The sequence below is a fragment of the Xenopus laevis genome, chromosome 2S, assembly GCF_017654675.1.
Source record: "Xenopus laevis strain J_2021 chromosome 2S, Xenopus_laevis_v10.1, whole genome shotgun sequence".
NCBI lineage: Eukaryota > Metazoa > Chordata > Amphibia > Anura > Pipidae > Xenopus > Xenopus laevis.
In genome coordinates, this window is record NC_054374.1 from 4,535,890 (window position 1) to 4,561,460 (window position 25,571).

General features: G+C 40.5%; 1 protein-coding gene across 1 annotated transcript in view; it reads right to left on the reverse strand.

Moving 5' to 3' along the window:
• The window catches only part of LOC108709170 (seizure protein 6), a 340,196-nt gene that overhangs the window by 129,311 nt on the left and 185,314 nt on the right, over positions 1-25,571 (reverse strand). Inside the window, exons 2-3 of the mRNA XM_018248783.2 lie at positions 24,648-25,418; positions 22,836-22,969 (exon numbers count right to left, since the gene is read on the reverse strand). Of these exons, the coding sequence (XP_018104272.2) occupies positions 22,836-22,969; positions 24,648-25,418 (905 nt within the window). The remainder of the gene's footprint in view (positions 1-22,835; positions 22,970-24,647; positions 25,419-25,571) is intronic.

The window sequence follows — 25,571 nt, forward strand, 5'->3', positions numbered from 1 at the left end:
AGAGAAACATATTGCTCACCAAGCTCATTGGTGTTGCTCCCAAAGCAGGAGGCATAAATACTATGTGTACTACCCAACAGACCCACCTGCCAGTCCACATAGGGTTACCAAATAACCAATTGCAACCCTTATTGGACATACACCTTTTTTTCATGCTTGTGTTGTTCCCCAACTTTTATATTTTAACATTATATTTTATTTTAGATTGGGGACTGCATTAGGTGGAAGGCCCAATACATTCTAAGTGTAAAGATGGGCAGTTTTAAGTTGCTCGTTCAGCCCCTTCATACTGAGTTGAAAACTTACTTGCCCATGACCCTTTGACAGGTCTACCCTACTGATATCTAGCTGAAAATCAGGCAGGTTTAATCCCATATACCCATCACTGTGATCTGACCATTTGGCTCAAGGGACAAAAAATCAGCTCAACCCAATATCACCCATCTCAATGTGGGCATATCAGGGAAAGTTCTGCTTGTTTGGCTACCTTTCCAAACAAGTGGATCTTTCAATGTATTGATACAGTACCGTAAGAGATCACTAATGTCTTACCCTTGTGACACCTAGAATGATATGGATGCAGCTTGTGCAACAAATGCAATAAGTGCAACAAATGCAATAAATGTATTTTAGCATTGCAGATTCCTACCTAGACAATTAAAAGTGATAAAACAGAAATAGGAATTGCTGTAGAGTATCAAACAGATCTCAAATATACTGCTTTTTAACATCATCCCAGACTCTAATCTCTGCCTGAATTAAAACACTTTGAAATAATATCAAAACGTAACTCCAGAGTCAGTCAGTCAGATGATGTAAATATTCATTTAACAATCAATGAACTGGGGAAGGTTTTAAATGACTATCTTTTCATGCACAACTATTTAAGAATAATGTAAAAAATGACAAAGAAATATGAAAGCAAGTAGGGTACAAATCATACTAATCAGATAAAGATTTGTACGTAAGGAAATGCAGGGAGATGTCTTTGCTCAATGAAATTGTTGAGCTGCTATGACTTTCCATTGTTTCTATGTGTGCCAATAACAGCCGCACTGCCAAATTAAGGAAATTTCACTCAACGTTACTCTTCAGATTTTATTTTATTAGAATTATTCCTCAGACATAAATGACAGACTAGTATTTTCTTCTACTGAAGAAATACAACATTTAATGTGCAAAGAGACAATATCATCCTGCCTTTCACTGAAAGAAGACATGGACATCACAAACAGGTGATATTTGACTTCTCAAATGGAAGAAGCAACTGAAGTACATACACCTAGATTCCATATTGTTTATATCCAACCAACCCCTCAACCAAATGTTCCCCTTCAAACTCTGGTATGAAGTGTTGTTTGACTGTCATGTCTTTATATGACCCAAGCATGACAAGAACAAGAGTCCCTCTTTTAGTCAAGTCTTTCCCCTGAAACCCTTACATGAAGAACAGCAAAACACTTTTTGTATTTCTATCCATTGTATTTACTGTTTGCTTCAAATTATAGTAAAAATAAAGTTTAAAAATATATATAGGCAACCAAAAGTGTTCAATTCCCACATTGAGGGATGTTTTCCAGTTAGCCAAGGGGTTTTTGTCCTCACAATGGGAGGATGGCTCGCCCTTTTTGTCATTCACCTAATACCAGAGGTGGATGTACTGGGAGTCTGGAGTATAACTCCCCAGATTAAACTTTGAGCCCTAAAGTGACCAATAACCTAAAAGAGGTCTGGAAGCAATGACCCCATGAATGAGGTAAAGGTATTAGTAGTCAGCTCACAACACTCTCATAGGATATTGGGATTTAGAAAGGCCAGAGTAAAAAGAGCAGTATTTTGCTCCACCAAGGAGAAGTTGTATGGAGTATAGACAGTATAAGGTTCATACTCTCCAGTGACACCCACCTAAGTGTAGGGGCCACAGGTGGAAAGGGACTTAAGCTCAGCGGCCAACTGGGGAGTCCACCATAGCATCACCCCCGCCTCCAGCGGCATCATGTAGCAATGGTTATGTTTTACCTCCTTTCTCATCTGGCGGCTGTGATTGGGTGAGGGGGTGTAACAAGGGAGAATCTGCAGTGCCAATGAGAGTTGGCCTGGGTCAGCAGGGTCCATGAAGTCCGGGGCCAACTAAGTTCTTTCCCCGGTGTTCCGCTGGCCCAATCTGACCATGCTCAATCTATTTTCTTCCTTGGAGTGGATCCATTTCTTTGAGGTGTCTTAGATATAATCACTGTAAAAATAACTGTGCAAAAAAAAAACCTACTAAAACAAATAAGAACATTATGAATCCCCTTTAAATCATCTGCGTGTATTTTTTAATTGAAAAACCTGAAAAATTCTATAAAGTATAAACTGACCTGGAAAAAAAGCAAAATGCTCATGCTGCATGTACAGTCCAGCTAAATTTCATGTCTCCTGCTGATCGCGGATATGGTCCAATATTCTCACATTGATTCACAGCACAGATTTGAGGGTCAAGAACACATAAGTACTGCTCTGTACCTTTTGTTCCATGAGAATGCAGAAGAATTTGTTCCTCACAGAGAAATTCTTGTACTCACACATTCCTAAAAATAGCTTGTGATTCAGGCAGAGCCGGTCCAATCGCTCACTTATTCTCATATAGAAAGGAGAAATTCTGAGCAGAACAGCTTTCTAAAGGCCAGGGCACAAGATGGTATGAAAGTGGAGCAATAAAAAAAAGCTAATGGCCAAGCTGTGCATGGGCACGAATGTCAGAACATCTGCCTTGGTTTCTACAAACACAACTGATTTCCTGGATTTTTTGACAGTAATGGTAAAAACATATATACTTTACAAAACTGTTAATCAAGTGTCTATTTGTGGCTAAGCCAGAAGAGTCCAAAACCTGCCAAAGAGCTACAGCTATTCCAGCTTGGTTTATAGCCTCTTGTGTCTGTCTTGCTTTATATTTCTGCAGGGCATTGTCGGAGTTGGAGTCATGGTTGACGGTAAATCGACTACCAATAAATTGCAGATACTTTTGATCGCAGTTTTGGCCAATTGATGGAAATTCAGATTGTATCAACCCACAAGGATCTCAGGATTATCAAAACAGCTTCCTGACTCGCCATACATGCCCAGATAGTTGGGCAGTGGGGTCAAAAGTGGCCAAACTATCTGATCAAATCTAGGTATGTCTAGCCATTCTCCAATCATTCAACCTTCAAGGGTAGTCCTGAAGAGCTCCACTATGTGAAGGCCCCATGTAGTGGGCCTATTAACATCCCACTAGAAAGGTAAGTGCTGACTACAGTAAGTGGTCCCAAAGTGAGATTAGCGCATCTCCTACCCCTGGTACACAGTACATATATGCTACCAGTGTGACTTCTACAAAGTATTATCCAGGTGTTTGCGTTGAGCATAATTCTACTGAGCAGCAACAAGAGATTAATGCGGTGCAAAGTGTGGAACAAATCTTGCGCAACGAACAGAGCTGTGAAGATAGAGGGATTCACAGAGTCCTGCAAAGTGAAGCGAGCGTGGGTGTTCCTGTGTGCTCCATGCCTGTAAATTACTCTATGGGAAGATAATCAAGCGTCTGAAACTGGCAGTGTTGCTGACACAGAAAAATCACATTTTAACAGCAGATGAACTGTCATGGGGATTAGGGACAAGGTCTGGATTATCTGATGGAATTATTTAATTAGTTGAAGGATTGAAAATAAAGGCCACAAAAGGGCCGAGCGAAGCAGAGACATGAATGAACCTGAAAAAAAGCCAACAAACACCCAGTAAAGAGTCTGAAAGGAAAGGTGGAGGTTCATATTGACTTTAGAGGACACTGCCATAGTCCTTGTAGAGCAACACATGAAATCAGTGGAAAAGCTCAACAATGCACCATTAATTTACTTTTTTATTTTAAAGCAGCTCTTATAGAAGCAAAGGAGCAAATAGCCTCTAGGAATGGGTTCTGGCTGTTAGATAGCAGGTATAGTAGGGAGAGATGGTGCCTATAGTAACAGTGGGATAATAGTCTCTGGGAAGGGAGTGTGACTGTGGGATAGCAGGTATAGTAGGGAGAGATGGTGTCTATAGTAACAGTGGATAATAGTCTCTGGGAAGGGAGTGTGACTGTGGGATAGCAGGTATAGTAGGGAGAGATGGTGCCTATAGTAACAGTGGATAATAGTCTCTGGGAAGGGAGTGTGACTGTGGGATAGCAGGTATAGTAGGGAGAGATGGTGCCTATAGTAACAGTGGATAATAGTCTCTGGGAAGGGAGTGTGACTGTGGGATAGCAGGTATAGTAGGGAGAGATGGTGTCTATAGTAACAGTGGATAATAGTCTCTGGGAAGGGAGTGTGACTGTGGGATAGCAGGTATAGTAGGGAGAGATGTGTCTATAGTAACAGTGGATAATAGTCTCTGGGAAGGGAGTGTGACTGTGGGATAGCAGGTATAGTAGGGAGAGATGGTGCCTATAGTAACAGTGGATAATAGTCTCTGGGAAGGGAGTGTGACTGTGGGATAGCAGGTATAGTAGGGAGAGATGGTGTCTATAGTAACAGTGGATAATAGTCTCTGGGAAGGGAGTGTGACTGTGGGATAGCAGGTATAGTAGGGAGAGATGGTGTCTATAGTAACAGTGGATAATAGTCTCTGGGAAGGGAGTGTGACTGTGGGATAGCAGGTATAGTAGGGAGAGATGGTGCCTATAGTAACAGTGGATAATAGTCTCTGGGAAGGGAGTGTGACTGTGGGATAGCAGGTATAGTAGGGAGAGATGGTGCCTATAGTAACAGTGGATAATAGTCTCTGGGAAGGGAGTGTGACTGTGGGATAGCAGGTATAGTAGGGAGAGATGGTGTCTATAGTAACAGTGGATAATAGTCTCTGGGAAGGGAGTGTGACTGTGGGATAGCAGGTATAGTAGGGAGAGATGGTGTCTATAGTAACAGTGGATAATAGTCTCTGGGAAGGGAGTGTTACTGTGGGATAGCAGGTATAGTAGGGAGAGATGGTGTCTATAGTAACAGTGGATAATAGTCTCTGGGAAGGGAGTGTGACTGTGGGATAGCAGGTATAATAGGGAGAGATGGTGTCTATAGTAGCAGTGGATAATAGTCCTTGGGAAGGGACTGTGGCTTTAGGAATATTATGGGTGGGTATAGTAGGGAATGAAGCTTTGTTCATATTGTGTATGATAGCAGTTTGTGAATTCCTATTGATTCGCATGGAAGGCACTGCTTATAGCCAGTGGTCTCTCACCATCATGGTGATCAAGACTTCCCATATGCCGTTACCCTAAGGAGATATCTCCCTTAAATGTAATACAACATTCAGAATAGATTTTATTGATATTGCTTTGCTCTTTTCCAAACTAAATATCATTTTTACAATGAACAAACAAATCCCATCTGTGCAGCAGTGTAGCATTTTGCTTTCATTGGAACTGATGATATAATGGCTGTGCCCAATTCGAGCTGCATTGCATTTGAGTAGAACCATCCCGTCATCTCAGGATGCAATTACATTAATCACAGGACTTTTTTTTCAAAAAATCACGTGACTTCATGATTTAGGATCCGTAGAGAGAGCACCATGAAGCAAGGATGCCTAAAAATTAGTGAAAATCCTCAGCTGACGCTGTGACTTTATAATTTATTTTACAAAACCGCAGCAAGAACATCGTGAGTGCTGCCTATTACTCGTCTGATCATCACAACTACCCTGAGGAAGCGGTCAAGGGAGACTGTGAAAAGATGAAAAGATATTGGAGCAGTTTCATTTATTCACCGATCACAGACTCAACAGGAGAAGCCTTCCCGGTCCCAGACAAGTCCGGACTTTTATTTGCTTTGGGTACTAAGTGCTTTATGATCTGACTATCATTGCGAGTAGAAAATCGCTTGTTTTGTTGTGATTTTTAACTTTTATTAAAGCAATATTATACTATATTTTGCTTAATATCTTCATTATACTACAGGCGAAGGACCAACATTATTATATGCATCAAAAATCAAAGAAATCTTTTGAGTATATTCCCGAATGGGGGAATCTTGAAGAATATTACAGTGGTGGATCCTCTTCAATATACAATAGCTCTCCAGGCACTATTTTAAACACTCTGTGGCTCTATGGGCTTCATTAATTATGTTCATGAATACAATACTACTCTATGGGGCCGATTCACTAACTTCGAGTGAAGGATTCGAAGTAAAAAAACTTCGAATTTCGAAGTGTTTTTTTGGGCTACTTCGACCATCGAATGGGCTACTACAACCTTCGACTACGACTACGAATCGAATGATTCGAACTAAAAATCGGTCGACTATTCGACCATTCGATAATCGAAGTACTGTCTCTTTAAAAAAAACTTCGACCCCCTAGTTCGCCATCTAAAACCTACCGAACTCAATGTTAGCCTATGGGGAAGGTCCCCATAGGCTTTCCTAAGTTTTTTTGATCGAAGGATATTCCTACGATCGTTGGATTAAAATCCTTCAATTCGAAAGATTCGAAGGATTTAATCGTTCGATCGAAGAAATAATCGTTCGATCGTACTATCTGCGCTAAATCCTTCGACTTCGATATTCAAAGTCGAAGGATTTTAATTCCCAGTTGAATATCGAGGGTTAATTAACCCTCGATATTCGACCCTTAGTGAATAGGCCCCTCAGTGTGCGCTTCCTTTTGCATTCTATTTTAGATTTCATGTGCTGCCTATTAACTTTTCCACCCGCCCAATATGTCTGCATGGCATAATAGGAGATGGCATCTTTCCCATTATAGAGATGCCTCCTAGTTCACCGTCATGCACACTGAGGATGGTTCCTCTCAGCACCAATGGGATCCGCTCTTCTACCGTCAACAAATCGGTAGCTGATTAAGGTGGCACTTTCAATGATCCTCCTGTTCCTCTTTACCCAAAGCCTTTATTCTTTTGTTTTTGCCTTGCTTGCTGAATCTTCATCTCTTTATTCCTAACACCCACTCAGATTTCATTGTCTCTATTACACTATTTCCATTTCCCTTCCTTTTTTCTTTTTTTTGACTGTTTCTTTTTCTTCAATTTGTACTTCTCTTCCCGGTGCTGTCTCCCTCCCACTCCCTAATCTGCAGCTGTCTCGGGCTGTCAGGATGTGTTCTGTGCAACCTCATATTCAGAGATGTTCCTTCTCACCTCAACAGAGGTGCCATGAATACCGAATGAGGCCTCCTCATCTCTCTCGCTGCATAACCCGAGGGAGAAATGCTGCCTGTCTTTCTCTTCTCCTTTCAATTCAACTTCCCATTATGTTGTACATGGAATTGGTGGAGGCTAAGACCTTTTTTTATATTTTCCATAAAGATTCTGAATTCTAAAAGACTCCTCCAAGGGGACATATTCTAATGTCTCAGTTTAAAGGAGCTGGAGCAGGTATTATAATATGATGTCATTAGATCACAGTATGTCACCAGTCATGCCGCACCCCCTAAAGCTGCCATGATGAGTCCTATTATTGGTTAGTTACTATCTGGCGTACCTGTTCATTTTTCTGTGCTTACGAAATCATGGCTGAACAGCTGTTGGCAATTAAGATTTTTTTTACAGTGAAGCTAAAGCAGTTTTTAAGCTAAGTCAACTGATTTTCAGCAGTGGTAATATATAAATTTAAAATTTTTGAACTAGACCAACTGTTCTGAGCAGATGCTTGGGGGAATTTCTTAAAGCAGCACAAAACTGCTATTTTTAAGGATTTCAGGACTTCAGTTTTGACAAGTAGCAATATTACTTACAAAATTGTTACTAATGTTTGAAATTTTTTAGAGCAAGGGTGTCATCCTCACATCAAGCCCTTCCATAAAATAGATCATTGTCTTTTTATAACAGTTCCTTAAAATGTAAAATGTATATAGAATTCAGCTAAAATTTACAATTCCCACCCCAACCCTTTCTATAGTCTGGGCTCGATTATTTTGTCACCCATTGCAACTAATCTGAAAATGTTTAAATAAATTCCCTTGATAACTATTGAGGATTGCCTCAGTTCTTCTCTGATTTGCTGCAGACTAACAGATGGCATAGCTAACAATACATAGGAAAAAAACATTGTGTGCCTCCTGAAGATCCCTTAATTTTCTATAATACATTTTCCTAAATGAGTTGAGATGACATTCATTGATCAACTATTAGATATGTCTTTGGTTCTCAAAGAAAACCATCAGATTAATAGGATTATCTTGTATTAGGACCTGTTCATTGAGGACTTGTGTAAAATGTGTAAAATAGCGATGGGTGAATTTGTCCCATTTTGCTTCGCGAAATAATTTGTGAATTTCCCATGAAATTCGCGAAACAAGGAAATGCCCAAGTTTGAGCCTGGCAAATAAATTCACCCATCACTACTGTAAGACAACCAAATGATGCACCAAATTTGGGATTTGGTGATTTTGTTTGGAATTTGATTTGATCCCAGTATTTTTTTGCAGGTTTTGGATCTAGATAAATCCTTAGAGCCCATCTGAACAAAATCAACACAAGTCACATTTTTTTCAGAAGATGCAAATTTTTGGAGGACTCTGGTCAAATCTGAACATGAAACCAAAGGTTTGGATTAGGTTTGGATTGGGTTTGGTAGCTCTCCCAATATTTTGCAGAGTGTTCAGCATTCACCCAGACCCCAAAATTAAGGAGTTGTCATATCCCTAAAATCATCTATAAAAACATATGTATAATCTATAGTAAAGTTGGAACCTACCCATAGGAGCAACGTATACCTTTAAGACTGCGGTGCAAATAAATATTACTTTGTGTGGCTTTTCACTGCTGCCAAGAAGCCTAGTTAGCATGAAATGTTCCAAACAAAATGTTGACCCTGATTCATGGAATGTGTTGGAAGGTGTTGGCAAATGTAGCTGTGCATTTTAACAGAAGAACCCAAAAATAGTAATTATGTTCTTGTAGTTTTAGAATGTGTAGGATACTGTAGGCCTTATAAAGCCAAGCTTTGCAAAAACTCTACTTCAAGACAGGAAATGGAAACTCAGAATGGATTTATATATTGGCAAGTACTTTAATATGGGCAAGGCTGAACTTAATCTAACTATTTGCTGAATATATAATAAGAGGAGCAAAGCTGGAGGAAGATCATCTAGAATTCACGATTGGTGGAAGAAGCATCAAAAATAGATGAGGCTACAGCTAAATATGCAGAAGACAAAATGTTTGACAACAGGAATAGCAGCTAGCTTTAGAGTTGACTTTGAATTTAGCCAAGTTGTAGCAGTAGTCAAAATATATGCCAAAGACTGGCACCTGGTAGAACCAGAATGAAAAATTCTGAAATATATTGATGTATCTCCAAGAACAACAACCATCATTTTTCAGGTAATGCCATTTCATTGTGAATCTGAAAGTCTGAAAATAATAAAGGTTTTGATAATAATGAAGCAAGACAGGTTCAAACAATGGTGTTGGTGAAGAAGACTCTTAAAGGGGCAGTTAACCTTAAAGCTAACGTTTAATATGTTATAGAATGGGCAGTCCTTACTAATTTTTCAACTGAAATTGTTTTTTTAATTTTTCTAAAATGATTTGCTTTATTCTTCTTACTCTCCAGCTTTCAAAATTGCTCTGTGAGGATTTGGTTGCTATAGTTACTTTTTTATCACTTATCTTTCTGTTGAGGCCCTCTTACATTCATTGTTTAGTCTCTCATTCAAACCACTTCTTGGTTGCTAAGGTCATTTGGACTCTAGCAACATGATAGCTGCCGAAACTGGTGAGCTGCTAAACAAAAAAAGCTAAATTATTCTAAAATCAAAGTAATAAAGAAGGAAGTCCAATTGCAAACGGTCTCAAAATAGTGCTGTCTATATCATTCTAAAGGTTAATATTAGGTTGAACAACTTATTTAAGAATTCTGTGCATGGCAAAAGACACGTTTAAGTGGATCCTTTACCATATCAAATCTTTCCACTTGAAGCACACAATCTGACTAAAGTTGTGTTATTTTGGAAAATGTTATGAGGATACCTAAATTATTGATAAGGGCAAACGCCATTGAGAAGCTTGAAGACTCAACCAGAGATTGAAAACGCAAAACACTATAAATAGGACCACCAGGAATGGTCTTCAAAGCAATTAATAGTAAAACTTAATATTAGACTTAATAGTAGACATCCTTCATAGCACCACCAATTATTTGAAAATGTATATCTTTTAAAGGTAAAGCATTTTTCATGAAAAAACTATAAAACTATAAACTATCATAAAATGCTAAATAATGTTCTGAAAATAAATAAATAATATAACATTATAGCAATATTATATAGTATTATAATTATGGATCTTAATAGCTCCCACCACTCAGATGTTGACCGTGGCAGGACATAACTGGAGGGCTGTGAGCTTGATATCCCTGGTTAGCAAATACCTGGTACATTTTTATTCAGTACAAAGATGATATATTTGTCTAACTGTGCAAAAGAAAAAAAAATCTCTTACTCTTTGCTGTATTTCTTTATTGTTCACTTTTGCACTAACGTATATTCTGAGGATGGAAATGGGAAACAAAGAGAACAGAAATGCTTTTGTCGACTGACACAGCACCTGACAGCAGGTCTCAAACCTAAGCGGCTTTCATTATATATCATACAAGGTCTTGAGCTCCCGCTAACAATGGTTAAAATCTCTCTTGTATCTAAAAAGAGAATAATATCACCAATAATGAGTATATTGCATCTGGTGGAAACTTTTCTCAGAATTAAAGAGATCTATGGTTTTACATTAGGTGGTGCATGGGCAAGATTAAGAGGAGAATGTAGAACACGACTTATCCACAGCCTTGCTATAATCAACTTGCAAGACCTCTAGAAGGAGCGAATGGAAATGGCAGCTTATGGCTCATAAAGAGCTCTTTGACAGTTTTTAGGCAACTTTCCATGCCATCGACCCAAATATTGCTGCAGTAGTCTCTAGTGTCAAGTAGGTTAGAAAGTGTGCTCTACTCCAGGTAGTAACTCCCACCATTTCCTTCTGTACTCTGATGGCATCCCATCTAATATAGAAATTGTTTTCCTCTTTCATATTGAACACCTAAACCATTGCCATTTTATCTTTAAGTCTCCGAATTTTTTATTCCCCCCATGCCCCCATGGCTACACAGCAGCTTGTTTATATAGTTGTTTTTCTGAAGCAAACACAACATTTTTGACAGAGAAGTAGCAGAGTGGGTGCTGGTGCTGATTAGAAAATGGACCAGGGAGAGTTTGGAGAGGGCTGTAGTGTGCTGCTTTGAATAAGCATTTGAGCTTCAGACTAGTGATGAGCTAATCTGACCCATTTTGCTTTGCCCAAATTTCATGAAACTGCAAAAATACACTGAAATCCATTGAAGTCTATGGACGCCAATTTTTTTTTCTCACAATATGTGGCATGTCAAATGTTTTTTGTTGCGCTAAATTCTTTTCACCCATTGGAGTCTATGGGTATCATTTTTGCGGCAAAACTCATCGAAACATTTTAAATACTTTAGCCACATGTGTTTCCCCAGGCTGAGGACAAGTCTTGCTTGTGCACCTGCAACGTGGGTGCAACTACTTAATCCAAAGGGAATGGTACCTTGGGGCAGGGCCAGAACTAGGGGTATGCAGAAGAGGCAAGTGCCTAGGGCACAAATGTTATGGGGCACCAGGCACATACCTTCCCTGCTGCTCGGCTGGATGAGTCCTGCACTAATGCCTGTGTGCATTTGTTTGCGTGCATGCTCACATATGCTTGAGGTGGTGGGGGCGGCCTGCTGGGTTGTCTTGGGCTCCTGGCCAGCCTGGTCTGGCCATGCCTTGGTTAAGGGGGATAACATTGCCAAGAACTGAACTTTGCTAATTGCCATTTTCCACCCGGAGTGGAGTGAGGTTATATTTTTGTTTGCTTTCACATTTAAATGTAAATCCCAGTTCCCAGTATCTTTCAAGCAAAGAGAATTCAGGGCCATGGATTGCTAAATCTGATGCTGCTGTAAATGTTTAAAACATTTTGGGGCACAGAAGTGACACTACTAGGCACTCTGGTACTTCTGCATTACAGGCCATCCTTTTCCTTCTTATAAACACAAATCCTCCTAGTGCCTACCCACAGCCTGTAGCACCCTCCATTGGCTACTGTTTACCTTGAAAGTAAGATAAGAATAAAGCAAGGGGTAAAGGGGAACTGCGTATAATTCTTCTTTTCTAAAGCCCCTGTGGATATAGCCTTGGTTTACACGTTTGAATACAAAATATTGTACAGGTCATAAAGCTTTGAATTATGGAACATCCATCTCCCATAGACTCCATTTTAATTCAATAATTCACATTTTTAAAAACGATTTTCTATGTAATAACAGCACCTTGTACTGATCCAAACTAATATATATATATATATATATATATATATATATATATATAAATATATATATATATATATAATTAATCCTTACTGAATGCAAAACAAAATGATTGTATTTATTTTATGTTTTAATTATTTTTTAGCATGCTTAAGGTATGTTGATCCAAATTACAGAAAATCCCATAAAACCCTAAGTCCAGAACATTTTGGATAACAGGTCATATACCTGTATAAACACTGTGCATTTTTATTTATGTCATTTTATATGCACTGTCCATATTTTGAGTGTAAATTGTCATATAACAAAATGATAGTTAATTCCTACAGTTACATAAAATTGTTTTCATTTCCTCTATAAATATGGAGTGAATTAGAAAGAGGCGACTTTGTTCAAGGTTTTTATTCTGCTAGACATTATATACAATACATGGCCAATCAATAATAGTGAAGAAGTTCTGGAGTCCCAAGATATTCCATAGATGATGCTTTATTACCCACATTAAATCATAGGCCTGAAGGCTACCTGCACTCGTAGGGGAACAGGAGAAGGATAACAAATGAGAATCCAATTGGGACTTAAGACATAGATTTTAATTAACTGTCTAAATCATTATGGTCATTTATATAAATATTAACCATGAACCAGCTGTCTGCCAATCTCAGTTTTATTACTTAGGCTAAGGTAATATTAACCCAGCAACTTGGCTTCATTTAAAGAACAGTTAAGGCATGCAATGTATTATTTATTAATGGTGCTGAATAATTTATTAGTGAAGCTCATTTTCAAATACTTCTTGCTCTGTTACCCATGAAATTCAGCCTCTCACTCACAGGGACCATTCCCCCCACACTCAATCCCACCCTCATCTTGTTCCATGTTGAATATATGGATTTTCGGACTCTGCTTTCCAGATAACTGTGCACCACAATAAATGGACCCTTGCCATCTGTTTGGTTTTAACATGGACCTTTTGTACCATTACAGCAGGTAATACTTTAGTAATTCAAGGTCTACTTTTAGTGAGGTTGTCCCATTATGAACTACATCCATAAAACACTGTTAGAATTCTGGTCCATGGGATAGAAATAGGAGGGTGATTAAGGGTAGGACTACACGGATGTTTTCAGCATAATCCGACGTGCTGCAACAAAACGCCTGCAACGGAAATAAGGTAAGTGAATGTATTGTCGGATGAAGTCGCAGGGTAGATTCGACGCATCACGACTGTCGGATGCAGACACAGCGGGCAGTGTCTGCATCCGACAGTCGGGTCGAGTTGGATCAACAATGCGACTTCACCCGACAGTGCATTCACTTACATTATTTTCGTTGCATGCAATTTGTCACGGGCATTTTGTCGCAGTGCACCGGATCGCGCTGAAAACGTCTGTGTAGTCCTACCCTTAGACAAGCTGTTTGTTGACATCTACTTGAGTGTCTTGAGATCTACTGATCACTGGCCTACAATCTACTGGTAGATCCCGATCTACCTTTTTAGCACCCCTGCATTACAGCCCTGCTCTCTAAAATCATCAGCCAGCCCCAAAAATAACATTGATCCACCCAAACAGCTTTGTCCCCGACATCATCCACCCCCCTGTATGGATCTTTCAGATAAGTAAGGTGCCGACCCTAAAGCCTAATGGCCTAATGAGCTTTTGTCACAAAGGTCAATTTTCCCTTTAGGAGCCCTAAAATAATGTTCCCATGGGTCCCTATAACTTCTAGGTATGCATCTGGTCTTCTTTAAAAAAAACACCCAAAACAACAATTTCATTATTTTCATGGTCCATTATTTTATGGGAACATTATATTCCCCTTATTACCAACAGCCTACATTTTCAGGTAAGAGAGTGATAGCTGAAGTCATATTTTGAATTTACTTCCTACGCAGTCATAGTCTCTCAGCTAAAGTATGTTAGCCGCCGCTATCTCTAGCTCTGTGTATAATAGCAATAACCTAAAGGGAGTGCCAACTGCACTGATAGTTTTCTGATTGGGAGCGTTCAATTAACTCATTTATTTTGTTATCAGGTTGGAAGCACAAGACATTAACTTTTATTAAGTTGCTGAGTCTCAAGTTCCTTCTATTCATAAGACGATAAATTGCTTCCTACCTTTTGTTTAAGCATCTAAACAGCAGTCTGAGCAATCTCCCTGCTTTGTTAAAGAGACAAATCCAACATCAAGGTGATAAGGCAAAGGATACGGTAGGCAATAAACAAAACCAAGATACTGAAGAAACCCACAGAAACCCACAAATGGTTCTCCGCAAATAATATATAGAAGAGGAAGAGCTGATAGCAGGATTAAACTTCAAGTGCTCTTTTTATTGCCAAAGGTGTTAGCAATAAAATGAGGACTTTCAGTTTAATCCTGCTATCAGCTCTTCCTCTTCTATATATTATTTGCGGAGATGGTGAGCTTTCTTTAGGGCCTGGGCAGAGACCACTTAGGAGGAGTAGCGTAGGACATGAAAATAATATGAAACAGGCTGTTGCTGGGACTTTTTGGGTATATTTGGTTCCTCCACAGCACACGTGCATCAGTATATTTATACACTTATATTTATCACTCTATCACTATTATGCTACTCTTGTACTTTTGAATGAGGCACAAGTTCGGGGGCGGGTGGGTTAATGTCTCCATCCCTCAACCTGCCCGCTTCTAAAAGGGAGCAAAGAGGCCTGTGGCAATAAAAGTGAAGCTTCAATTGTGGCCTCTTTTTCCAATTTGTCCACAGTGTGGTAAATTATCCCTTTTATGTCCTGCATATATGGGATAATGGAGATGGCAGGTCACTAACTATTTAACCACAAGTCGAGTCATATTGAGTGTGGTATGCACCGAATCTAGAATTTGGTTTGGTATTCGGCCAGGAATCAGCCTTTTTCAGCAGGACTCAGATTCAGCTGAATCCTTATGCCTAGCCAAACTGAATCTGAATGCTAAAAACCACGTGACTTTTTCGTCACAAAACACAGAAGTAAAAAAAAAATTTAACTTTTCCCCCCCCCTGATTTGCTGATGCAAATGTGGATTCTGTGTGTTGTTCAGCCGAATCTTTCACAAAGGATTTGGGGCTGGACTGAATGAAAAATAGTGGATTTGTGCATCACTAATTGAGTGTATTTAACAAATGCACCAACACCAGTTCCAAACCAATATTGTACTCTGTTCCCAATTCCCCTACTGGCAGAAGGAACTGAAAATAGATTAAATTGATATACTGTATGTGACACATACCTGTCAAATCGCAAGAGGGGGAAATAGAGTTTTATATGGAATTTAAAATTCAGCTTTTTAATGGTCTAAATCAAGACTTTAAAACTGGAGGTCCATGGGTTGGGTGTGGCCCTCCAAGGGATTTTTTATGGCCCCTGGAATGCTCAACAAATTATTTTATTATTATCCAGCACCAACATATATTCACTTTATTAAAACAATTGCTCTTTGCTTTGTCTGCATGAAAGTACTAAACTCACATAAACATCACAAAAAATGCGTTTTCCGGGCTGACCTTATCCGCTAACATTGACAGGTCTATGCAACATGGTCAGACAAGCTTGCAGCTGCCGGCCTTTGTGAACTACAACTTCCACTTCAATGTGAACAATGTTTTAATTCTATCCTGAATATAAATGTGCATCATTGTTTCTCAATGTTATGGAACCCTAGGCTTGGTTCAATGCTAATAACCCTATAGTTATTTTCATTCATTCCTTTTTTTTATTCTTTATTGTTCACAGAAATCATCAGATTCTTATGTTTTTATAAGTAGAATGGAGTTCTGCTCTCACCCTAACGGCAGAGACAAACGCTCAGATTCCTCAGCCGGCGATAAATTGCCTCTTCTTTGGGGCGGCCAATCTCCCCAAACTGCCTCCCGCCGGCGGAATGGCACTCATCGCGCTTCGTCGCCGAAGTTTCTTCTTGAGGCAAGTTCGGGCGAGCACACCGATTGCCATCCCGCTGGCGATTTACATTCTAGCCGATGGGAGACAGTTCGGGGAGATTAGTTGCCCCGAACAAGAGGAGATTTGTGGCTGGGCAACTAATGATAATAATCAAGTCTGCATAAGAGGCCTTATGTACGAGTGCAGTGTGCAATTCAGCTGGGTGCCAATGTACCTGATATAAGTGCAGCCAATGAAACTTTTTGCTGGTGGCGCTTGACTTCAAAAGGAAGTTGTCCTTTGCCAACCTGAAACCAATGGAACCCAGTACATCATCATTACTTATATACTTGTGCTTGCCCGCACCTTTATGGTATCACCAGAGTGGGTGGAGAAGATGCAAATTTATAAATAAACAACGGGTGACAGATGTAGAGCTCACCAACACTGTGGGCACGGTGGTGCCGGGACATGGTTTAGCCTACAGTTCATCTACACCCTGCTTAAAGTGATCTGATCTCACTCAACATGTGCATTTCAGTCTGTGCCTGGTCCTTTTGAGGTGAGTATGCTGCATCTATTATCACAGACTGCTGAGGAAACTCTGAAGCTACCACCACCTTTACAGGTCCACATTTCTCCTGTGTCAAAGGTGCATGCCCTTAATCAAGGTTGGACTGGGTCAGGGGGGTGAGTGAATGTGCCCTCCGGGCCTGATTATAACAGGTGTGGTGGCAAGTGCTGTGTCCCCCCATCCGTGTGCCTAACTGGGCATGTCTAAAAAGCGTCCAGCGGCATTGGGGTATATGGTCCCTTTTGGTGGGTGTGTGCTGTCCCCTGCTGTAATCCTTAATTCATCCAAAACTGACTGATGGGGTGCATTGAGACAAAAGTATTTTCAATGAATGTTGCAGATTCATTCATTGACTGCGGCCAATGTTGCACAACTACATCTATGGTTCTGCTTAATAAATGAGCCCAAGATGATGCCATCTCTCTCTATTAGATATAATCAGGGGCGATCCTGGCCCCTCCGCCGCCTGAGGCAGCAGCAGTTGCTGCTGCCCCCCCCCCCCCGGAAATTCGCTCTTTTTTGCTGCCCCTGGTACCTAGTGGGACGCTGCCATGAGTAAGTAGAAAGGTAAAAACACAAAAGATGCCTCTTGAGAGCTTAGAATCTGCTTAGAATCTTAGGCTGCTCAACAATTCTTGAGACGTAAACACAGAATCAAATTCACCTCCAAGTAAGCAAACGAGAAGTATGTGTCAGAGCCCAGTCTATATCCACGTCTGTGCTCCTCAATACATTTATCACGTATCTAGACGTTTCGATTCTCTCATTGCTAAAAGGGATAACTGGTCTCCATAGCAGCATCTTAAAGAACATAATATGCAGAGGGGGAACTTGCGCAACGTAAAATGCTCTATGTAGTCTGCCAGGGAGAGTCTTGGCAGAATCAGTTGTTTATGCTCCTGGTTCTTTTTTTGGGTAATTTTTCTTTTAATTTTAGATCAGGGATATTCACAATGGTTGTAGAACATCCAGCAACCATTCAAAGTGGAATGCACATAGCTACAAGTGGAGCTAAGCAGAAGTTGCTTATTGTTCTATACAAATCACAAAGCCTGTTTAAATTTTACCTGCAATTTAGTCGGTTCCCTCAGTACCATTTTAGGTGCCTGCTAAATAACGTGTGCTATACCTTGGTTGCAGTGAGCCAGCGAGAAACTGGGAAAAAAACTGATTGACCCCAGGGCCCACTACCCCAACTGGACCATCAAGAGTAAATTAGGAGGAGGAAGGTTGAAAACCTGAATATCAGGAAGGCTTTTAACATCTTCAAATGGGTCAACAAACCCCTGCCATTGACTTCTACATGAATTCGGCGAGTTTTAGGTGGTGACCTATTGAATTTGAGTTGTTTACAGGGTCGAGGATGATAAATCTCGAATTCGAATTAGAGTTTGGATTTTTCCCAACTCGAATTTGGGAGTTTTGACCAAAAATTCAACTGAAAAATTGGAATCGAATTTACCATTTAGACCTTAATAAATCTGCCCCAAAATGTACCTCTCAGAAATGAAATGCAACTTGCTAAGGGAACCCTAGGATTCAGGGTTCCCTCAAAGCTGCTGTCAATTCCATGGCTGATGTCCATTGACACCTGTACTTTACACTTCATCAGAAAAGGCTTAGTGGGTGCAATGGCATTAGCCAAATGATGCTAAGGAACATGCATAGATGCAACTACCTTTGTCAAAAGTGTTAAAGTATGCAACATTTTGTCATCCTGCACTGACCGCAGAAAGTAGCAGGTGCTCCCTAGTAGCGAATTTGGGGTGTTTCAGTTTGCTGGAAAATTCACAAATTTCCCGCGAAATTCGCGAAACGGCGAAAAATACGCAACGAGTAAATTTTTTTGGTGCTGGCGAATTTTCACAGTGGTTTCGTGAATTTATTCGCTGGCGGCGAATGGTGGAAATTCGCCGTGAATTCGCACCTGGCGAAAAAAATCGCCCATCACTACTCCCTAGATCAGGGATCCCCAACCTTTAGAACCTGTGAGCAACATTCAGAAGTAAAAGGAGTTGGGGAGCAACACTAGCATGAAAAATGTTCTTGGGGTGCCAAATAAGGTCTGTGATTGGCCATTTAGTAGCTCCTATGTGGATTGTCAACCTACATTAAGACTCTGTTTGGCAGTGCACCTGGTTTTATGCTGCCAAAACTTGCCTCCAAGCCAGGAATTCAAAAATAATCACCTGCTTTGAGGCCACTGGGAGCAACATCCAAGGGGTTGGAGAGCAACATGTTACTCACGAGCTACTGGTTGGGGACCACTGTCCTAGATGAACACTAAGGGCTTCACTCATGCACCTCTTAGGGCTCCGTCACTTGCACCACCCCTGGAATACCTTAATGACCCCTTGTATTGAATCAGTTCAGGATTCAGTCTTTTTTGAGCAAGATTTGTATTTGGCCAAATCCAAATGCCTGGCCAAACCGAATCCTAAAAGAAGAATTCAACCCTAAAGTTAAAAAACCCCTACCCTCTACCCTACATAGACCCCCTTCCCTCCTTCCCATAGCCTTAGTGTTACCCCGGGCAAATGCTCATAATGTTTTACTTACCCCTCGGTGCAGATTTAAGCATCGGAGTTCACGGGCGCCATCTTCAGTTCCTTCGGTAATCATTCGGAATGAGACCGGCGCTTCTGCAATTTTTGTGACATTCGGTGCATGCGCAGTTGACGTGAAACAGAAAATTGTCCGAACTGCCCATGTGCTGCCATGCTGGTCTCATTCCAAAGATTTCTGAAGAGAAGAACTCCGATGCCTGAATCCTGAAATAAGTAAAGAGTTAGGGGCATTTGCCCGAGGTAACACCTATGCTGGGGGAAGGAGGGAGGGGGCCTCTGTAGGGTAGGGGGGTAGGGTTTCTCCTTTAAAATCACATGACTTTTCGTCACACAAACAAGGAAGAAAGAATATTTTTAACCACCTGCTGCTGAAGCTGTTCACCTTTCAGGGTCTAATTTGCTTATTAAAATTAGAGTACGGATTTGGTTCGGTATTCAGCCAAATTTTTCACGATGGATTTGGCTGAATTCCAAAATATTGCATTTGGTGCATCCCTGGTAAGAGAAGGTCAGAAGTATTGTCCAGACTAAATGAACCACTCAAAGCTAGATCTTTCTTTTCTGGAGAGCCTCAAGCACACATCAGATGCCAGTCAGTTCTAAATAATACAATTAGACCAGATTCTGCAAACTTGAGGACACTGGATCTGGAAGTTTTCCCCTAGTAGCCAAAGCTTTGTGAGCCGGCCAATCCAGTTTTTTTTTTAAAACATGACAAAATCAGCCCAAACTTTTCAAGTCTTTGATAAATGAGAATGTCTCTGCAGGATACATGGGTCATAGTATTCTATATATATATATATATATATATATATATATATATATATATATATATATATATATATATATATATATATATATATATATATATATATATATATATATATATATATATTTATATATATATATATATATATATATATATATATATATATATATATATATATATATATATATATATATATATATATATATAATTGTTATTGGAATAAAGGATCAGCACACTCCTTTTTTCGGTAGTGAAGTGAAGGATGCAGCTAAGAACATTGTCTGCAGGGAGTTCAGGGTGCGAGAAGAAAACATATTTTGCTTTCAGATTCAGGTAACTAATTGGAAGCTGCAGATAAAAAAACGGTGCTGATGCTGCAACTAATACCACAGAACAGTATGAAGCAAATCTAAAGTTTCTAGAATTCATTTGCTGCATTTCTTTATATACTTTTTAACTACAACCACAGGGTGTTCCTTACTTATACTGTAAGTTGCAATGATAAAAATGCTGATGGCAAGAAAAGAGGGATTTACCCATGAGTGATGTTGGAGAAACCTCATAGCCTTCAAACATTTGCAGTTACACTGGTTCTGTCTGGATATATGTACTAAAGGTAGATAAATGGCTTTACTGATGGATGTCTAGATATGACTGTAGTTTAGGGGTTTCAAAATTGTGAGTCTGACCCCCTGGCTGTCTGTGGCTAGGGGGCCCAGTTTGACGGAAATATAGGGTATATGATGATATGCTCTCCTTTATACCCCTGATAGCTGGACATTCAGGTCAGACAGGAGATATGGGGTGAGATTTTATTGCATAGTCTTAATACAGTATGATTGAAGCTCTTGGTGATTGTCTGTCTTCATATATCTGTGTAGTCTGGAAAACTATACTCTAGATAAAAATGTTCTGCTGAGAAATACTATATGGCCAAAAGTGTCTGGACTCTCATTCGAATTACTGCAATTGGCTATATAATCCACACCATGCTTCCCACTTCGTGGCATCACTTTGTTCCTGTTTTAGCAAGATAAAAACATACAGAATTGGTTTTGCAGAGATGGGAGTGGAAAACCATGACTGAAAGTCTTGGAAGAACTGGCCAGCCTTGACCTCAACCCTACTGAACAGCCCTACTGAACAGCCCTACTGAACAGCCCTAGTGAACAACCCTACTGAACAACCCTACTGAACAGCTGTAGGATGAAACAGGAGGACAATGGCCAATCCCCAACATCATTGCCCAGACTCTTAAGGTGGCCATAGACATAACAATTACGATCTTTCTTGGAAAAGATATTTCCGAAGAAAGATCTTTGTTTCAATACACACGTGTAGAGCTGAATCGTCAGATGTACAGGTAGAAACAATTTAATTCTATGTGTATCTGACAATTCAGCACTAACAATCAGGGCCGCCATCAGAAATCTCAGGGCCCTATACGACAAAATTTCCTGGGCCCACCAAAAGCCCCACCTACAGGTCCATCCCCCCACCACACAGTAAAAAAACAAAAACATTGGTGGCTAGGGTTCCCACATGTTAATAAAAAAATATTGCTGGTCAGGGACCCCTCATTGAAAAAACATTTGTGGTCAGGGCCCCCCCATTAAAAAATATTGGTGGCCAGGGGCACCCCACGTTATAAGAAAATTGGTGGCCAGGGCCCACCTTAAACATCCATGTAAAAAAAACTTGACCCCCCCCCCAGAAGTTTAAAAAAAGGTTGGTGCCAAGGGCCCCACCACACAACAGGGACCACAAAGGGTTATCTTTAGGGGGGGCGCTGCCATGTTACACTTACTTCATTAGTGTGGCCCACCTGCTGTCAGTGAGCTGCCAACTACAGAAGGGAGGAGGGGAGCACAGGTAGCTGAATCTTCTTCCAGTGACAGCATTTTCTTCCCTTATTGGTCACAGAATTTCAAGTCCTGGTAAAGCTGCATGGTGATTGGATGAGCTGGAGGAGAAGTTCAAACCTCAGCTATCCAATCCCTGAGCAGCTCAACCGGGACTTAAACTCAGTGACCAATAAGGGGAAGTATTGGACATAAGATACCTCCCCTTGTGCTCCCGCCCTGCCTTCCCAAAGTCAGCAGCTCTCAGAAAGCTGGGGGGCCAGCTAATCAAGTAAGTGCGACGTGGCTGGCCCCCCTTACCCTCGGGGCCCCCTACAACGCTCCCCCTTGTCCCCCCCCGATGGCCGATGTTTGGGTCCTTCAAAGGCACCCGATCAACGAGCCGACCGTTATCCAGGTCTTCTACCAATATAGGTCGGCTCATTTCCCACCATACACGCATTGAAAATCGTACGAAAATTCGTTTTGCGCGATAATATCTGTGCGTCTATGGCCACCTTTATGAATGACAAAACCACTAAGTTCCGCTGAACAGTTCCAAAACTGCCATATTGGAAGGCTTGTAGATCTATACACTTATGTGGGTACAAAGGGCTTTTGGCAGAAGTACAGTTTTTAAGCTCACAATAACTTTGTACCTGTCCATATCATTTTGAATATACTCGGTCCCACCAACCAGTACCTGCATGAAAACTATATGTATGGTTTGTTTAGAAGGCATTCTGTTTACTTGTATCTGAACAATGTTTGTTCTTCTGCATTCACCTGAACATTAACATATTTGCCTGATAGAATCTGAGGTAAACGAAACCTCCTGTATTTTACTCACCTTGATTTCCACACCATAACCAGGATATACCTGGATTATATAGACACAGTCCAGTCCTGGTTTGTACTGCGGGCCCTTGAGAACAGGAGAGAGAAGGAAGCCTTCTGGGCCTGTGAAATTCTTATTGCATGGTTCTGTAAAAAATAATAATAAAGACCTATTAGTAAATCCAAAATGTAGTTCATGTAACGTAAAAAAACATGATAAAATCTGGCTATTCAAGTTGTAGTTATCGAGAGTTCTTTAACCAGTGACTAAGAAAACCACTATATAATAATACCGATAATAACAATATGTACGGTATATTATATATATCCTAGATACAAATGGAATGTCTATTATTTACCAAAACAATGGCATGTACTGACTGTGTTGAGGGAGTATGTGTTGAATACACCTTCGCTAAAGCACTGATTAATTATCCTGCTCTTATTAAACTTTTCCAGCCCAACAGCCCCTCGAAAAACCTCCCTCCTAATTATACATTTTAATAGCAAGCATTGTGCGTGGGGCTCTTTGTTTATTTGAATTCAATGTGAGGCTTTTGAGTTATTTGGTCTATTGTGCCGTCCTTACCACTTTACCATAATTATCTGAACCTTCCATTTGCCCACGCAGATGGGCCTCGTTTCATCCAGCGCCCGGTAAATGTTTTTTTCTCTCTCTGCCATTGCAGAAATCCATTTAACCCTCTTTATTTTATAATAGGTCTTTCAATAAACATCTTCTACTTGTAGCTCACAAGCATTTGCAGTGCATTCTGTCTGTGTGTTTATTCACTAGTGATGGGCAAATAAATTCACCAGGCACAAATTGACGGCAAATTTCCGCATTTCGCCACTGGTGAATAGGTGAACAGGCATCTGAGGCCCTCGAATGATGATAAATATGCCTCTGCTGATTCTTAAAGAGTACAAAGCCTACCAAAATTGTTTCCCCCACCAGAGGTGTGGGTTATTAGAGACCTCACTCCAGTTGGGGGAACCAATACTATTTTGGCCATAAAATGCCCCTAGTGAGCACTATGCCACATGCACAGGAGGTCCCAGTATCAACAGCCATGTTGGGACTCTACACATGCACATTTGGGGGCAGATTTACTAAAGGACAAAGTGACTAATGCTAGCGAAAATCCGCCAGCCTGATGTCATTTCAGTACTTCGCCGATTAACTAGTGGTCGCTGGCTTAACAACGCTAGCGAAGGAGATAGACTCTAGCGGTACTTCACTCCCTAACGCCTGGCGAATTTGCGCTCTGTTGTTATCTCTTGTGCCAGAATTGCCTTTAGTGAATTAGCGTTGTTCTGGCGGATCTACGGCTGGGGAAGTTTTGCGATGTGAGCGAAGCCATTGCTAGTGAATTTTCTGAGGTTAGTAAATTTGCCCCATGGTGTTCCAGCTCATTCATTATTAAGTAAAAAAGGTAGACTACTCCCCTGATAATGAGAGAGCCGCAACAATCTATAAGCCTGCAACTCTAATGGGGGAAGCAATTTTGCTATGACAGGTGCCCTTTAAAACTTGCGTCCCCAGATATTAAGAGACTACAGCCCCCAGCATGGTTTTACCCTTTGTTATATGTTGTTGAATACTGGGAGTTGTGGACTCCAGGTTATACAAAAAGGGCTTAAATTTCAGAAAAAACAATGTATGCAATTAATGTTTTTGTAAAAAACTTTAAAGGTATAGAATTAAAGGAGTAATTGATTGATTACAGTATCCCTTTATCTATCTATCCTTCTGCTTTACCTGACATTTCAATGAATTCAGCCTCATGTAGTTATGAATATCAACCCTCCTACTTCTAATCACCTGGTGATGGAGATGCCATTGTCACGGTTGTGGTGATTATTGTGCTTGTAGTTGTCTCCTCCTCCTCTTCAGAATTTGTAACTGCTGGTGACATTATGGAGTCATTTGCCTTCTTCACTTTCCATTTATTGGATCCACTTGGAGTGGCGCCTTTGTGACGAATAGAAGTAGAGAGGGCGGCATTGTCCTCTCTTATATATAAAGATTCTGTTTGAGAGGGAGACACTGCTGTGACCTGCTGCTGTAAATTCTCTGTTTTGTCTGTTATGGTCACAATGTTGGCCACAGAAGTGGGAAAAGTCGCTGGAATGGGAGCCAACCTGGCTACTTCATGGGACCTGCTCCTCTCGCTCCGGGAATCTGTGACTGCGGATGTTGTGTCCATGGGAATAGGGGATTGTGTAAGTGGCACTGGGGATGTAGTAGAAGCTTCATAGAATTCATGAACATCAGCTGGGTGGGCCAAATTATCCAAAGGAATTTTCAGTTTTTGGGTAGACAATATGTCTTGGAAGTCACTATTGTCCTCTGTTGGCTTGCTCCTAGAAAAGAAAGGGGCCAGATACTGGAAATCTTTCTTCATTATTGTTTCATGAAGAATCCCCTCCAAAAGTGGGTGGTGGTTGATCAGTGTCATGGTGGGTGCAGTGGTGATGAAAGGAACCTCCCCCTCTAGATCCTTCTCTACCGTTGTGGATAAAGCTTCCATTTTAGAACCCCAGCTGTGAGTTGCTTTATTGGTTATACCGTTTATCTCTGCGGCAGCCTGACCTGAAAAAAAACATAGGATCATAATTTGCCACAATAAAATCTGTTTTGTACTGCATTACTTGGTCTTTTCTCTCCAAGTTTAGTGCAACATGATTTGTACACATTAATTGCAATAATCTTTATCTGGTACAATGAAGCTGCCATGATTAATTA